The sequence below is a fragment of the Macrobrachium rosenbergii genome, chromosome 4 (genome assembly GCF_040412425.1).
Source record: "Macrobrachium rosenbergii isolate ZJJX-2024 chromosome 4, ASM4041242v1, whole genome shotgun sequence".
In the NCBI taxonomy this organism is placed as follows: domain Eukaryota; kingdom Metazoa; phylum Arthropoda; class Malacostraca; order Decapoda; family Palaemonidae; genus Macrobrachium; species Macrobrachium rosenbergii.
In genome coordinates this window covers 18088509-18107163 of record NC_089744.1, presented here as the reverse complement: position 1 = coordinate 18107163, position 18655 = coordinate 18088509, and the positions used below count along the sequence as shown (strand labels likewise).

Sequence of the window (18655 nt, the reverse complement as noted above, 5' to 3'; positions counted from 1 at the left end):
ATGGTTTGTAACAAATTCAAAATACATAGCCAAGATATTCTCTGAATTATGCCAAGTGTTAACAGGCTCATAATCTAGCCTTTCTTTACAAGTTTCTTGTGGTTTTCCAGGTCTGCCTGTATTCCTTCCAACAGCATCCCACTATCTTGAATTGATTCAAGTATTCCTTCCAACAGCATCCCACTATCTTGAATTGATTCAAAAGTTTTTATATTGCCCTCAAGCATCTCGCAAGCATTTTTGTCAAGAGGAAATCCGATGTTAAATTGACTTTTCAATAGTTTTTACAAGGCAGCTACACCCAATCCATGAATTATTCTCATATTTTTCATTGTTAGGTTAATGAGTGTCTCCTGATTTCTTGTGTTGTTTTTTTATAATGGCCCACCAGCCTCTAATTTTATTAGGATGACTTGATCACTTCTTCAGTTACACAACCTAAGCATATATCCTGGCAGCAAGACCAGAAGTATTTCTTCCACATGTTCCAGTCACTCTTTGCTGCACCCCATTGCCGTGTGTTTGGGTCTGCAATCTTCTTTTGCTTTGTTCTAGGAATCTTCACATGTTTCCTCACTATTTTAATCACTGTTTTCACTTGTCTTCACTGGGAAACACAAGAAACCAGAAAAAAAACCACCAAGTGGTAATGCACACCATTGCCTACATGCAGATATGAACAACAGAGGAAGTGACTTGGCTGGTCTACGGGCCTCTCTCACAGGGAGGGCCTCAATCTTATTGTCCCTGTGATTGAGAATAACTTCATCTGTTTTATCAGGTTTTTATATATTTTTAGGTCTTTCTGATACCCTTGACTTTTAATTATTTCATTTTTGGTGATGAAGTACATTTGAGAAACCTTTTATCAGATGTTTAATTACTGGTTTCCTTCATCCCCATCTCTTTAATTTTTTCATGGATTGTGCAGTCATCTGATTGGAAGGTATTACAGACCTCAAATATTACTATTTTCCATGTTACTTTCTAAGGTATGGTTCTGTATTTAGACTTTTGTTGGTTCATAGTACAACCTTGTTAAGTGAACAGGCCAGATACATTTACTCTTGCAACATCTTATCAAATATTTCTTCCAACTCCATCAATCCAAAGCAAACCAGAATACAGAAGAGCATCATGGCTATATACCTCCTCCAATCTAAGCATTGCCTCAGCTTAGTAAAATAAGTAGGTTCACAAACACCACTCTATATTTTACTAAAAAGTTCTCCTCCCAGGCCCTTTGACTGGTCTCTTTCTTGTAGCTGCTTCAATATTCCAAAGACAGGTCATGACAAGACTTCTTTTACTGATGTTTGTATTCAAGGCAACAAAGCATGCGTAAAATAAAGGGTTTATGTTTACTGGAAAGCATTTGTTTTTCCCACTGAGGATAGATGGTAGCTGAAATTAGGATAGTCTGTATCTTGCCTTAACATCCCATTATATATGAATACAGATTAATACTAGGATGGGTAAACGTTAAACAAGTGTGTATCACAAGAAAGCACTTTATAACATAAATTGTACAACAATTGTTAATTATTACAATTATATTTACATGGTAGTCAGTGAGATATCACACAAGTATTATAATTACAACTTTTTTCAGAGAAAATTGATTTTGTCATTAAAATACTAGTATCTGTACAAAAGGCACATTTGACCTCAAATTGTATTTAGATTCAAAACCTGATATTAAATAACACAATTACCCTATATTATATTATAGTAAGAAAGCACTAATATAAAATTTACATGTGCTTTTATACTTGCACTGTGCATTGCAATATTTTTTTATAACAGTGTTGAAACCATAAATCTCCAGTGCAAGCTGAGGATGTAGATTATAATACTGTCAGTTCATTAAGTTTTAGATACTAGCAATAATACTGACTTATATCTTGGGAACAACAACCATTACTTATATATTTGCTTTGTTTTCATGCTTGAATTCAGGTGACAAAGCCTCACATTTAATCCCAAACATTTTTCATACAATCTGTGCCTTAAAACTCTGCCATGAAACAATAACGAACACTGTGGCAAATACATGTATGGTACAGTACTGGCAAGCTGATCCATGTCACAAACACAATGACAAGTCAAATGTTCTTGTACTGAGTAGTCAATTTTCTCTAGATGTGAAAAGAAATGCACAAAATTTTGCTACATTAAGTGATCAAACAGAAGTTCACATGTCCTAAATGCACAGACACAGTTATGAGAATCACTCAGTATTAGACTTTTCTGTATTACAGAGATGCTGAAAGAGATGTCTTCATTACATACCATCTTCATCAAAAACATATGTGAAATAGTAAAATGTGCAAGTGAAAGAATAATGAATACAATGTACAAGTACTGGCAAACTGAACCTTTCATAGTCTCTAATTATATGAACTGCCACATACATAATGACTACAGGTACATAGCTTGCCAACAATTGACAATTGCATATCCAAAGCATCAATGCAAAGTGGAAAAAGTGAATTTACAACTGAAGAATTCTTAAATTTAAAGAATTAAATATATAAACAAATCATTATTTACAGGGCAGTGCTCTCATGATGACGATTATACGGTATCAGCAATAATCACATAGTAATTACATTTTTATATAAAGGATAGTTTACTTATAATATATCCAAATTACGATAAAAAATGTTCAAAAGAAATTCCTATGGGGTTTAATTACCAATGTGTAACCGAATTCTTTTTATGTAGCACAGCAAACTTGAGCACCTTAGTTACCTAGGAAAAATTTGACATTAAAAAAAAGTACTTGCCTCCACACATACTGTATTCTTAAATGGATTATTAAAGGAGGCTTGGAAGTACTTGTACACTAAGATTTTACATGGGTTATTCTATTTTTCATTTAAAAAGAAAATTTTCTGGATAATGTTGTCAAAACTATTTATCAATAGTTCGGTGGGGAAAATTTTAAGGGTAATAACGACAGTATTTAAGGGTAATGATAATGATTGTACAAAAATGCTCACCAAACTGTAGTAATACTACTGACATAAAAACTTAAGTTTCTGAATATTTGCACACGAACTGTGCTAGGGTAAATAGCACAACTGCAATAGCATTTTCCTCCTGCATGCAGTTACAATGCACTGACAAAACTTCCCCATACACCAAAATTATGTATGGTGTTACCTATAATTACTTACTAAAAGTCAACAGTACTGTATGTGGTACAATAATTTTTTTCCTTAAATTATACTGATAGTATGTATACCCTTTTAATTATTACTGATATGGTGAACTTGAACTAGGACTTAAACCTGATACTTTGATAAATTCGGGGGCCTAAAATTGTAAAGAAAGCAATCGCCTAGTCTATAAATAAAAATAATTTGGATACAGGATTTCAGTTTATGCTGCACAGAAATTGCAAAATAATAAGCCAAGTATTAAATACTGGTCAGGTATGTCCTAAAAATCAACAGCCTTGCAATGCTTGGTGCTTAGAAGTTTGCCAATGCAAATGTTTCCTTGGTTTTGAGAAATGCAGTTCCTGATGAGTAAATTTTCATTAAATAAATTTTTTTTTTACCTCACTACAGAAACATCAAAGACCACCTTATGTCTGACATTGAGTAACATTTGTCATAAAGGTAGTCTTAAATATTTTTATTTTCTGTTACATAAATCTTCAAGATCACCTTAAAGACCACCTTAAAGACATATTACTTACTTAAAGCTTTGATACAGACTTTCATTATGATGATATGCATTTTAAACGAGCATTGACCTTAGGCAATTACAGGGTAACAAATATAACTGACCTGAAATTCATATATTTCAGGCACATACAGCACATCATTTTATATAAATGTTATAGGGCACTTCTTATAAGTATTGCTGTCTGGGACGTCCAGTTTTAACCTTGACCTGTGGGTTGGTTGGGGTGGAGCCTCTCATGTTTGCTGGCATGTCCCGAGGACCAGCCGGCTTCTTTGGTATAGGAGTTGGGTATTCTGAAAGAAGAAAAATTCTTTTTCAAGACTGTTTTCCCTCTTTATAGGATTAATAATTGGAAATATATTTGGCATATTACTACACATAAATATTTTTAACAATAAATTTGGCATATTACTATATATAAAAAAATTTAGTGCAATGATCTACAGTATATTGTACTGTAACTTCAGCTTAAAAGTTACAGAATATTGTACAAAATTAAACTGATACTTACTGTAGTCTTGTACTACTTGGGAGAAAACATTGATGTTTGACCCTGAGCTTGCACTCTTCTGAATGTTCCGAGTACCAGAAGTAGGAGAGTTTGGTGTTATATTACTTGCTGGGCCATTAGTGGAATTTCCAGAATTTCCACTCTCATTGTCTGATTTTTCCCCTCGTTGACTCAAATAAGACTTAAAATTAGCAGCAACTGACTTTGAATTAATTTTTAGTTTTCCAAGAGCTTTCACTAAGGGCTTTGGAGAAGTTGATGATGATACCATTTCTTTTTGTTGCTCCTTTAATCGAAGGTCCTTTTCTTCTTTCACTTCCTTGGGAGTTGGAGGAGAAAAGGCAGATTTAGGAGATGATGGTATTTGGGGCACTACCTGCTTGTTCACATTAGTCCTCCATTTTTTGAAAAGGTTAGGCTTTGTAAACTTATGAAAAATACCCTCATCATCTGAGGTATCAGTACTGCTTTCTAAAACTACAGCTTCCTCATTTTTATCTTGATTATTTACAGAAGTAACATTAGATATTACGTTATTCTCATTGCTATTTGGTGATGGTCTCTGGATAGGTACTGTGTCTGGCACTGATTGAATAGGGTTTGTGGCTGAATCTCGTGGAGGTGCTGTGTTTTGTGATGGGCCTGGTGGTGATTGGTAAGGTGAAGAGGATGGTGATGATGCTGAAGACAGTGGGTTCTGTGAAGGTTGCTGACATGTTTGATGATGAGCTGAAGATGCTGACTTGGATAACACTGGTTTAGGTGGAGGTGGTTGTACGTAGGGTGTGTGGTGACATGGTGGAGCAGGAGGGGAGATGTAATTATGTGGCAGAACTGGTGGTGGGTCTGAGTACTGATATGCTGCTGCTGTTTTAGCTGGTATGGCAGGTGGAAGATCATCATCGCATACTGCCCAACTCTGTTGAAGAAAAAACCTTCTATTACAAAAAAGCATTGAAAACCAATGTTTAATATTTTCATATTTTTCATAATAGTGCACAAAATCAGTATCATATAATTAGTGTTATAGTAACAAAAACTAAAATAAAAAAATCTGAATATAAAAATAAACATAAATGACAATTATACAATTAAAACAACATTGTACAATTAAAAAACAACATGCACACAATTTAATGCAGTCATTGCATTAATTGTTAATATTGTATATTTTTATTCTAAAGCAGTTTAACTAGACCAATAAGTCATTTCTTGAGTCGTGTAGGGCAGGCCAAAAGACTTTTTAAATGAAAGCTGGAAATTGGAATGAGTAGTTGAAGATGCTGGAACTTATAAAAAAAAAAATAGCAGAAATCACTACTGCTGGGACTTGAGAGATGCTGAAAATACCTTTAGTAATTTCTATCATGGTCTTGCTAGGTGGCTGAAGGCTTTCTCCCATCTTCCTTTGAGGATTAATATAGTACAAGATTTTTGCAAAACCATATACAGAAAATATTTAAAGATCATATTTTTCAACAAAAGCATATATCACATCCTAACAAGACACAGAAACTAGGAGCTATCAAAGTATTGTTTATGAAGGTCATCAGGATAAACTTACTTTAAAGGAAGCATTGCATTTATGTTGTGACTACAGTGTGCAACAAACGTCATTATCTAAACAGCACATCTAAGCTATTATCTTGTCTGATACTGGTGTGTTTTCAATATATTTTTGAAGAGTATAAATGATCAATGTTTATGCAAGTTTTAAGGACAAATTTACACAAGAGAGTGAAATACCTAATGCATTTAAAATTATGTGGGCTATCTGACCTTTTTACCTTATGCTCCAGTTTTTAACTTATGCACAAATATTTTGGGTGAGACCTAAGGCAGTACAGTATACAAATGTGACTCATTGATCCAATTACACTTTACAAAAAAATTCAATTCATTCAGTTTACAGGATATCTTTTTGAATCAATAATTATTTAGTAAAAGAATCTGTTACATTCCCAGTTTAATATGTTTATTATGTCTGAGCTAGTTCTACCTATTGTTTTTTTTTTGGCATTTCAGTTTGTCTTCATCTAAGTTAATAGTTGCATCAACTTTCCTCTAAAGCCATTTCTTCATCTTAGATACCAGTCCTTCCATAATGTACAGCGTTTACTATCCTACTTGTTTGGTTAAAAACAAAATCGTAATTCTTGTCTATAATCTAACTCTTTCTTCAGTCTTCACTGATTTTGGTAGTTCCTCATGTCATTTAAAAAAAATCCATTTGTGAAGGAACCTTTTCCATAGTTACACAGTCCAGTCACCTCCACTCCTACCACCCTGTGTCTGGGAAGCGTCATGCCCTGGACCACAAAGTCAGTGTCTCACTTTTACAGTCAGAGCCATATGGTCAAGAATACCTCAAACCCTGTTCTCAATCCTTATGCTTCAACACCTCCATAGTCCAAGTATTCTCCTGGATCATGGCCCCTAAACCAGTATAAGCACACCCACATGAAATCTGGTTCTAAAAGTACCTGAATGATTGGTTCATTGCCCTTTCGGGAAAGCCCAATCCTCAGCACTACCTTTAGTGGATTATCTTGCTGTGTAAAGACTTAGTAATTCTGTTATTCCATCTTTTATTCCATCCCAGCAGGCAATCTGGTTATGTATGTCTACCCTGGTTCATACTTGTCAGGAAGGAATGCTCATTACAATAGTGATTCAGGGCTTGAACAAGGAGTCAATCAGGTCAAAACTTATGTTCAACAATTACTATAACATGAATAGGGGCCTCAAAAGTAGACCTACATATTACAGGCCTTTCACATTGTTGGTGTGTGTTATGTATTTGCACTCTCTTATATTAGCATATAACCACATCAAGGTACAGGTTTAGAGACCAGTTTTTTTTATTAGATCAAGTACTGTGCTCATTTATGTTTCCATAGGTAGGTCTATTTAAAGCAAGGATCAAGAAGCAGCTGCTGCATGCCTCCTTTTTTGCTTAGAATTCTGAAACACAGGGTCAATCAGATTTAATGTAAAATGGAACTCATGTAATGCCATCTATCTGGATTATATGTTGTACGTCCAAATGAAATATTTGAAGGCAAAAATTTTGGTGATCAGCAAGTCAGTGAAACAATCATGGTATCAAAAATCTGAGTGACTTCAGTAGACTTACATAGATCCTTAGATTAATTTAGTTCCCACAGAGAAATATCAAAGCCCTGACATTCTTGACTAAAGTAGTTGACTTAAAAACCTAAAGCTCTTGGGATTAATCTTCATTATCTTAAAGTTAGAGACTTGGGTTTCCCTTAGGACAAGGCATGAATCAATTTCCAAAAGTTGGGTTTTCTAATCAGAGACACACCTTAGTTACTGGCAAGTTTCCAAGTTTGTGTATATAGGTTTTGCTAGATTGAGTAGCAGTTACTTTGTGGTCTGCTCTGTCATTTTTTTTTATTTCAAGGTTTACAGTGAGACCATCCTTTGTAAAGGATTTGTAAAATTGAATTAAATCTCCACAAATATCTACTGGCTATTTACAAAGAAGGCTTTTGCTATCTTGATCAGTTGGTCTTAAGCCTTGCCAAGTACAGTAGTTTTAAAAAATTAAAAAACACTAAAATGAAATTTGGACCCATTTCATTCTGCAACGAAATAAATTAGGGCAGCCTAAGAATGTCACTGCTGCTTCCATGATTCATCTACAATTGTGGCCTTTATTTTTAGGAGGAAGTCCATTTGCTTTTGACAAATAAGTTCCAAAGTTGCTACAGTATGAGGTTACTTCTTTCTCTCCTTTAGCTGAATCTTTGCAGCTGGATACAGTTTATCCTTAAAAAACAAGTGGATCTTCAAAAATTTATTCTAGCTAAGCCTTGAAAATTGTAAGATTTATCCTAGGATAAGCTTTTCCTGACAGTGATTTCCCATAATTAAACCTCTTTGAACAGTTGTCACATAATTTGAATAAAAACATAAAATATAGTTATTCCGACGCACTCAGAATAAGTAGAGCATTTCAAACCGTCGGTGTTATCGTATAGCCTAAGAGATTCGAAACGTACTGACCTAATCGTAGCCTAAGTCTTATACTACGACACCCAGATAACTTTATTCTTATGATAGTTCAAACTGTGATTATATCAATACACTGCGTCGTGTATACTAACTAATCAAACGATATAAATTTACTGTTGGCGTATTCAATGTTCCTAGCTTGAAATCCAGTAGTCAGATTGGCGTGAGCACAATCTCTATTTCACGACCCTCATCCAAAGCACACCTCAAGAAATTCTCCTTACTTTTAGATATGCATATCTCCTAAAGGAAGTTTCCCTAAATGTACTTTAAGATGAATAAGAACACTTAAGTGGATTTGTAGGCACCGACAATTACGGCTGCATTCTTGAGTCCCCACTAGCTCGAACCACTCTGTATCAAGGTTATGAAGAGATTGACTTCATGGCTGTCTCTGACCGACACCAAACCTTTGACTTGCCACCGGACAAACAACCAATCCCGGTAGTTAAGCACTATTACATGTATGCTTATAATTGAAACAGCTAAAACAACGCCTTTCATTACTAAATACAAACACAACAAAACATAATATCCTTCTTCTACATAATACACATTTCCACTTTACGTAAATTTAAAGAGAATATTTAAAACTATAGTACAACTTGTGGAAAAGTACACTCTCTCTTATCAAAGTTTTGACAACTGTACTAGCCTTTATTTGTGCAAAATTATAACAAATTATACACACAAAAATGTATGATTAATGCACAAATGTAACGAAGGAGTCATGAGGTGACCACTAAGGATACTGTACTGTACAGTGCTCACATGAGGATGCACAAAATAAAGCTGCCCTTTAAAGTAGAGTAGGGAGATGTACATGCAATGCAATTATTTATCACAGCAAAAGTCCTCCAGAGACAAAGAGCAACCACAAAGGCAACATCCACCCCAAATTTTCTTTGCTTATGCACTGCTAAATAGTATTTATTCTTGACAGTCTCATACAAATTAGTTTAGGGAAGAAACCTAGTGTAGTTTAAACTTGATAGCATACACTCTGTTATCAAACAAAATTCTATAATGGAGGGGAAATCTCGTAACATGAAGTGTTGTTGCTTTACAATAAATTAACTGCCTCTGACTTTGACAAGGCTAAATAAATTCACCTGGCCTTCCTAGAAGAAATAATAAATGTCTTGTGTATTTTTGGAAACAAAAGGACTGTATGGCATTTCTAACATAATACTGTACTTCTTTGTTAAGCAAGACTTGACAAAATTCATGATGGAATCACATAAAACTGTTACTGTATTAAAAAAGCATGGAGTCACCAACTATACATCTGCAACTAGTCTCAATTGTAAAATTTGTTAGTATGATCAACATGAAGAGTTCACAGAAACCCTACTAGGCTGCCTGGCTGGCGCATACACAGTGGTGTATGTTCATGTAGTATTAGAAGAAAAGCAGGAAATTCTAGCCAGCGCCAGCCAAACATCACAGTCAGGACTAGTAGAAGTGATATTTCAGCCCTTCCTGCATAGGACAAGAGAGTTTGTATGTCTCCACAACTCTATTTAGAACATACAAATCTTTCTCAAATGACTATATTTTCATAATTAGGTCTTGGTAACTGAAATACTTATCTTAATTAATAACTGGACATCTCTTGTTAAAATAAGAAATCTAAGATCATTTATCCCATAACATCCCTAACCAGCCTGTAGCAGATGCATTATAAAAAAAGTATACTACTGTATGTTAAAAAATCAAACAATGTTTCAATCATAAATTGTGGGATTGAATGAAAATCTAAAAGGAAATCAACTAACTGTCTGAAAAGTATAGTTTTAAAATTTGTTTCCTTAAATCAATCAAATGATTTTAATGCATGTTTATAACTTAACAAGTTGTATTGGTAAACTTATGCATCCTAAGGCAGTGAACCCTTATTCTGAAAAATTACTTATGGGCTGAAGCATACTTCATAGTGATTAGGTCTAACCAAACTCATGACAGCAAAGAATTTCTAACATGCTTTAAAGGTCACATATCCTCTTTATATATAGAAAAGAGTAATGTTTCAGAATGGGGCTTTGTGAAAAAAATTACTACTACCCACAAAAATATCTCACCTGTTTGGCAGTTAGCATTGTTTGCCTATAGTTTTCTGAAGTACTGTTTGCACCTGGAAAAGAAATGAAATGTTAGGGTGGCAAAAATAAAATAGCTGCAATTTAAGTAAGTTTGATACTGGGGATGGGAGAATTCCACTCACATAATACTATACCTGTACATGTATACTGTACAGTACCGTTATCTTTTAAAAAAAAATGTTAAAATTGAAACAAAAACATCTATATTTAATATGGTTCCAATTTCAATAAACTTATGGCACAAATATTTCCAAACAGTTTTCAGATATCGTTCAACTAAATGCGTCGCATTTCCTATGTTACAGTAAGTGCACTGAAACATATTTGTCTACATATTTAAACTTTGCATTAAATATTAATGCAAAACATTTGCAGAGCAAACTTAAACATACAGGAACCTATCATTGTAATTATCTTCAAGGTGATCTTTCTACAAATAATAGTTAAGGAATAGTTTTATGTCAATTACCTCCACTACTATACAATAAGCAAAGGAATATATCACAGAGAAAACATATTATTTGAATTGATGGTGTAAGTCAATGTTTTGTGGGTGACAGAAATGAATAAATCATGTACGCATGAAATAATATTCTTATATTCTGACCACATTTAAAATAAAATAGAACTACAATGATATGAATTAAAGAATGTATGATACTACAGTGGAAATACTACTGAATATTTTTGTTTTATAGATACAAATTATTATCAATATCCTTCTTTGCCATACTTGGTAGATTGGACCAGGTATCAAATTTAAACATCCTGCTTTACCACCTTACTTCAGGAGCATGTCTCATGGAAAAAACAGCCATGTGTGTACTGAATGGTAAGAATACAGCACTTTGCTTGATTCACAGCTGTGTGAGGGTGATGGAAATGCCTCTTGGGATTTCTTTCACAAAGTTCATAAGGTTCAAACTGGGCCTATTTGCAACCACTGCCATACAGCAGTGTGGAAACTGGGCTTTTTAGTAACAAAAAGATTTGACAAATTGTATTTGATTAAAAAACTTAACAGTTCAGTCAGTACATGAATATACTACTGTACTTGTACAGTACAGTATACCATATAAGAATGTATGACATTTAAATTCTGTCATATATGTTTCCTGGAAATCTCACTTTATTTTCAAAATTAACATAAATTATTTGAACAAATATATGGTATAAAAATATCAGCTGATACTCTGCTCACTACATAAGAGCCCATCACAACCATATATGTAGAAATTTTGGCACTGGAACAATGTGATTCAGTTGAACTTTACTCAGAGAATACATTTCAATAATAATGCCACACAGTGCACTTCTGTGAATTACTGTAATGGCGGTTTTGTAGAGCAGCAATGGCTATCAATTTATGTTATGTCAGCTCAGATTTCCCAGAGAGGGCTCAAACCATCTATCTTATTGTACCAGCTCAGTAAATATGTCTTTCTCTGTTTTATTATTGAATGCTAAAAACTGCATATAGTTTTATTTGAACTAAATGAATCTATGGGGAAAAACTGGATGCAGGGGTTAAACAACTGAAACACACATTTAGGCAATTCAGTTCCATTTTCTTTATTTCACGGCTGGCTGCTAAGTTTTTTGGGAGTATTACCTTCTAGATATACTATCTTATCTTTATTAAACTGCAGACTACAGACTATCATCTTTTCATATATTACAAACTGTAAGGGAATATTGGTTTTCAGCAAATCAGACATTTAAAGGAAAATGTAATGAAGGTAAACAATAAAGACCAAATTATATTGCTGTCTATGGGATACTAATTCAATTAGTCTGCAAATTTCTCATAAGTTAAACATTACAGTATTTGCTTATGAACTGGCCCACTATGTATCTTTTTATAAATTGCACTTGACTTTTTAGCAGGTATTTCTTAGCAAGGGTTGCAACAGCCTTGACAGTGAACAAACCAAGAAACTTATTTGATTTTACAAGAGCTCATAGAAATAAAACTGATTTTAATGCTAAGCTAAATGCTAATAAATGCCAGATTAAAGTACAGTATGTAAGGTCAGCTAAAGTGAGAGAAAAATGGCTGTTTATTAGGGAATACTCTTCCTTATCTGTGACTAAAAAGCTGTTCATCAAAGACCTTTATTAGCCTAAGTCCTTGGAAAGCCACCAACTCCTGCAGCATAAATTAAAAGGGCAAATGACACAGCAAATGCTGAAATACACTGGTGCACATTAATGGGGATGATAAGGAACAGTTTGATGGATTACAGTTCACAACATCAAACCCAAAAGAAACAGAATGAGTTTTGCTTCAGAAATCAGGAGATGCAAGATATAGGCTTTGATTACATACAAAACAGCAACTACAGTGTTCAAGCACATGTGTAACTGTGACATGAACACCTGTTTTACTTGTTGTTCCATCTAAGAAATCAAACAAGTCCATTCCTTCTTACCTGTCTGCCAATGTCTGCCAAATCTAAGTCAAAGACCACTAAAAATGAAACATTTTTAGTCCAGAGTAACAAACCCTTACCCAGTACACATTATAATACTGTATTGCTTATTTCCAAAAGTCCTAATAGCTAAAAGAATGACAACACTGTACTACAATAATCATATTCTACCCTGAAAAGCAAATCACTATTTGTTACCAACCATGAAGCCATTCATCATAATGTGTTCTGCAACTTCTTGAACACCTGATTCAACCTGCCTATCCTTTAAGCAGTGCCAAAATTACCCCTATAACTGCTAATACTGCAGTACTTGGGCTCAACCAGAAAATTGCAACCTCCAGCAATTACACAGCTGTATGAAAAAGGCATAAAAACTGAACTGTCTGAGGTCTACAAAAGCAAGAAAATATCATGCAAAGGAAAGCTTCATATAGCTGTGGCTACTTAATTATTAGATAACCTAGGGAGTACACTACATGATTCTTGGACATTAAATGGCATATTGACCCAGCCAGAGAAGGAAATCCTTGCATTCAGGATGTGTAAACAGGATTTCAGTGCACATGCAGTAAGTGTACAGGCACTCTTCTTCTATACAAAATCATTCTCTGAAGATTGCCTTGAAATGAACAGCTTGAAAGTAAAATGAGTAAAAACATTCCTTGACTAAAGCACGTAGAGGTACCAACGAAGAACAGAGTGAAAAAGCAAAAAAAGTAGTTTGAAAAATCTAATGGAAGTTGATCAAGTATCCTTCCAAGTTCTTTAAAGAAAGCTGTTAGAGAGTAAAAAAACTCACAGGTAAAGATTTTCCTTATTGTAAATTAAAGCCAGTAGCCCTTTGGAAACTCTAATTATATACATTTTAATCTTAGGAATCCTCTATGCCATATTCCTATTGCTTATTATAATACTGTAATGCCAAGAAACATAAGAGAAAACTTCCATGTACAGGTAGTTCATATAGAATAACGAAACTTGGCTAAATTATGTTTTAATTTTTGTTTAAAATTATTATACATTTTAAACAAACATTTAAGATGTTTGTGGGAAAGAAGTTATCTTTTATCTACTGGTTGCCATTTTTGGTAAAATTGGTACAGAATATTTTTATATAACATAGATAAGTAATGTTAATTATAAAAGGGGCAAATATGATCTAGTCATAAGGTTCCTCTGTATACTGAAACATATTTGACTAAATTTTTGTCATCAAATATTTTTTTCATCATATGTATGTTGAATGCTTTTGGGATCCTGTCCTCTCACAAAGAAAATTATAGCTGTAATTAGATCACAGATGTAAAAAGGTTGCCCATTTTTTAAAAGAATTACTGCCTTCACCTAAATTTTGTATACTATTAGAGCACTTTCAACACATTCTCTTTGTCAAATTTGCAATTACCTTTAAATTTGAATCTTCAGTGAGAAACCTTATTTTATAGGTGAAACCCCTTCCCTCCATTCTCCAACAACTTTATTTTCAAAAGCTTTTTTTCATGGCCATCTTGTAATATAAAGCCAGCAATGATGGGAAAAATTCCCAGTAAATAAGTCTACAGTAAATAAAGTATAACTATGTCTAAAAGATCATTTAATCGGGCAACTCTTTGACTGCTTGGATAAAGTCGATCGCAAATCTTTTTTCTTGCATGCGAGAGCCAGACTTTGTTTACATTTTTTAATTGTGGTCTGAGGATTAGGTCTACCACAGATGCAAACTGTAACAGGATCGGGTGTAAGGTAGGATTTGTTCCAATTTATTAGAAGACCATTTGACTGCATTCTGTTGACTACCACTCTCAGGCTTTGTAAGCACTCTTCCCTGGCGGGCCCCCAGAATAGCCAATCGTCTAGGTAGGCTACCAGTTGAATTCCTTCTTTCCTGAGTTCCTGGAAAACTATTGCTGCTAATTTTGTGAAAACTCTTGGGGGAATGTTTAACCCAAAGGGATGGCCTTGAATCCATCATTTCCTTCCCTATCCGAAACCCTAGGACGGGGCGGAAGGGAACAGTGATAGGGATGTGCCAGTATGTGTCTTTCAAATCTATAGAGACAGTTCAGGGCCCTTGCGGAATGACTGAACGTACTTGAGCAACAGTAGTCATCTGGAAACTCTGGCAAACAATGTGTTTGTTCAAACTTGCGGGTCCAGGATCACTCTTCGTTTGGAGGAATCCTTCTTGGAGACGTTGAAGAGATGTGCTTGGTGGTGAATATGTAATCTTCCAAGGAGGGGTCTGGATTTTGGAAAAACCCCTTTAAAAGGCAGGGAGGGGGAGTATGAGACCATTTCCATCCTAGCCATACAAGTCCTGTTGGGCTCCACCTCTTCCCTTGCCTTGAATAGGCATTCCAGTTGATTTTCCTTTTCCTCGGTAGGAGCTTCTTTGTACGCTTTGAAAGGGGTGCTGTTGCTGCTGTTGTCCCCTCTTCTGTTGTTGAAAGGATCCTTTAGGGGTGTGGAGGCTTGTATGGCTCCAAGTCATAATGAACTTTCTTTGGCTTAGGAAGAGGAAACTCTCGAATCCTTTGCTTCCCGGATTCCCCTTTTCCAAGAAGAGCATATATTGTCTCTTGAATCCTTTGCTTCCCGGATTCCCCTTTTCCAAGAAGAGCATATATTGTACAGTTCTGCTGTTGGGCTTGTTCAGTGAGTTGAGCAACAACAGACTTCTCAAAAAGGTCCATACAGAAGCAGAGGTTATACAATTCTTGTTTGTACCATATATTTGTTTATTTTTGTACATTACTTAGTTTTCTTTAAAATTATCTTTTGTATGATTTTAGGGTTAAAAAACATTGATACAGGCTGATGGAGTGAGGGGTTAGGATCACTTGGAAAGTAATCCTAAACGTAGTTTAGTAGAGTACATTTCTCTCTTAAGAGTGGTCATAATTGAATGAAGCTTAATCATTTTACATAGGCCCAACTGTAGTTCTGTTAACGTTTCCTTTGCCAAGGACTTGATAGGAACATCAGATTGCCGAATGCATAAACCTTTCCATACATAAATAAATATATACAGGCAGTGAATCATTAATCAAAACTTGTGGTTATGAAAATGAAATAATGTAAATGCTTAAGTTGGAATAATAAAAAAAAAAAAAAGCCAAACATGGGTAGTTCGGACCATTGAATAGGAGACTTATAGTAATAAAAACTTCCAAAAATGGTAAAGTAACACATAATACCAACTTAGATACTGTCATAGTAATAAGAACTTCCGAAAATGGTTAGCTAAAGTCTAACAAACCTACAGATATTTGCTACATTATACAGCAATGAAAAAATGAAAGATTAAATAATAATCATTTACTTTTAATAAAAATATTCTGACAAAAAAACACTGATCTGGCACTAGTAGATGAAACCGGTGCTCTTTTATTTCAAGTGGCATCACTACTCAGTTACAGTATACTGTACTAGTGAAACAAGTTAAAAGATTTGGTAATAGGTCCAATCTATAGAAATTAGCAAAGAAACCTATTTGCAAAGCAATGATCTGTACAGTGTATGATCATACATGACCAAATTTCTAGAAAGCAAATGCCTTGACCAAACATCAATATTTGGCATGCAAACAAATAAATCATCAATGTGAACTTCATCATATCCATGAAGCTTGACCATAATTTTGTCAACATGGAGAAAATATGCTAGGTTGATGACACTATATTATCAATATTTACAACAGCACCTGGGTGAAAGCTACTGAAATTTAAAACAAGTTTGTTAAAAGGATGGATGGGTGATAGGAATACATGACCAAATATGGTAGTCATTGCACATCTATACACATCAAATGAGACCACAAATGTACCAAGTTAAAACTCAGTCACAGAATGGTTAAAATAGGAATGATATTCTAATTACTATCTACAGTTTTTATCTAATTTATGGTCAATTAAAATAACAAAATGAATACTTAAGATTCAGCTGCAATATATATATATTAGTATTAAGAAAATGGTATGTACAGTATTCATAAAATAAAGTTAAATAGTATGTCTCCAAAAATAAAGTTGAAACAATGAAACAATTAAATTTCTGGATCATTCAGTAAAGTTTACTCGTAAATAAGTTTATACATATCATTACTAAAGCTGTTTCATGAATGCCTAAAATTAAATTACCATTTAACCAGTATGATCATCAAACCTAAAAAATCCCATATACAGTTATCTGATACCACTGTCCTGAAGTTCATTGTAATGAATAAACAGCAGAATTAAGGGTGTGATGAACAATCAATAGAAGCTAAAGCAGATTAGAACCACCGTATGATTATGACCTCATTAATACAAAGCAGAAAGAAATGAAGTGTTATTATCCAGCGTGGGAATTGGGTATGCACTGTTTTATATTTAATGAGTGCCCCCATAACCAAGTAAAGAGTGCAACAGTTATTAACAATACTGTATGAAGTTTTCATAATAAAACTAACATTGTAATACTTACCTGAACACCTGAATTCGCCCTTAATCCCACTAGCCTGAACAACTCTCAATTACCCATCCCACTAGTGGGAATTTTAACAGCCAGCGTTACCAACGCTGCAGGTAAAATCTTGTCACTTGAGCTACCATAACAAATGGTTGGCAACGCTGACACAGGTGTGCACCAACACGCCCCATTTTCGTCATCTGCTTTATCCAAGGTCAAAGCTGATGTGGGGAAAGGAGGGTGGGAATCATTCAGGTGTTCTGGTAAGTATTACAATATTAGTTTTATTATGAAAACTTCATATTGCAATACACTCCCTGAACACCTGAATTCGACCGATTAACATTTAGAGGAGGGATCAATTTTATTGCATGCCCCTCTGACAACTGCAGAGATGGTAGTTCACCAATCTGCTCTGCATAAGATATCCGTTTAGTCATACACTCACCATATCAATCAATGCTTTCAGTGAAGTGACATGTTAGAGAGTACTTTGATCGACAGTCAGGTCAGTACTTTCGGTCCTTCGACCTCCCATGTGGCTCTTCAGAACCTCTCATGTATGGAGGAGAATGAGGCAGAGTGCAGAGCCGCTATCCCTCCAGGAGAGCCATCTAAGTTTGCGGCACACTCCTTTTTACAACCGCAGAGATGGCAGCTCACCGATCTGCTCTGCATAAGATATCTATTTAGTTATACACTCACCTTATCAATTGATGCTTTTGGTGATGAGACATGCTGGAGAGTACTTTGATCGCCAGTCAGGTCCATACTGTCTCGGTCCGTCAACCTCCCATGTGGTTCTTCAGAACCTCTCATGTATGGAGGAGTATGATGAACCTCCCATGTGGCTATTCAGAGCCCCTCATGTATGGAGGGAAATGAAGCAGTGTGCCGAGCCGCTGACCTTCTGCCACTAGGTTGCAGATCAGGCCTGACGACAGACAAGCGAAGAAGTATCTCAGTGCCGACAAAACAGCCTAGCCTACTACAGCACCCCCTTGGACTCTTGTAGGGAAACTATCAAAGACTAAGATACTTAAAACGTACTAAACCTAAGTTCATGTGATTTTACTATCACTGTTGCCTAAGAATTCTAAAGACTAAAAGGAATTCCTCTATCTGGTTAACCTAAGAATCTCCGCACTAAGTGAATACCATCTTGGCTAAATGAACGCCCTAGGTAATAGACTTCGCCGCTAAACGTGGACTAAGAGAATAACCCTCTGAACCTAAGCACTAAGTGAATACCACCTCAGCTAATTGAATGCACCCTAGATAGTAGACTACGCCTCTACACGTCTCTTAAGTAAAGGAAGTCAACACTGAGACGGACTTCCAAGTAGCTGCCTCCAGAATAGAAGGTACTGAATAATTCCTTAGAAAGGAAGATGAAGTGGACATACTCCGAATACTGT

At 35.0% G+C, this 18655-nt stretch overlaps 1 protein-coding gene across 6 annotated transcripts in view; it reads right to left on the bottom strand.

Moving 5' to 3' along the window:
- Nucleotides 1–1495: 1495 nt before the first annotated feature.
- The window catches only part of LOC136830677 (uncharacterized), a 300919-nt gene continuing 283759 nt past the window's right edge, over nt 1496–18655 (bottom strand). For 4 of the 6 annotated variants that reach the window (XM_067090314.1, XM_067090336.1, XM_067090325.1 and 1 more), the window contains 3 exons: nt 10333–10385; nt 4211–5129; nt 1496–3992 (listed from right to left, as the gene is read on the bottom strand). In XM_067090314.1, the coding sequence (XP_066946415.1) occupies nt 3865–3992; nt 4211–5129; nt 10333–10385 (1100 nt within the window). In that variant the 3' untranslated portion in view covers nt 1496–3864. Of the gene's footprint in view, nt 3993–4210; nt 5130–9605; nt 9734–10332; nt 10386–18655 lie in introns of those variants that run through there. The other 2 variants (XR_010850710.1, XR_010850711.1) reach the window with 1 other exon arrangement.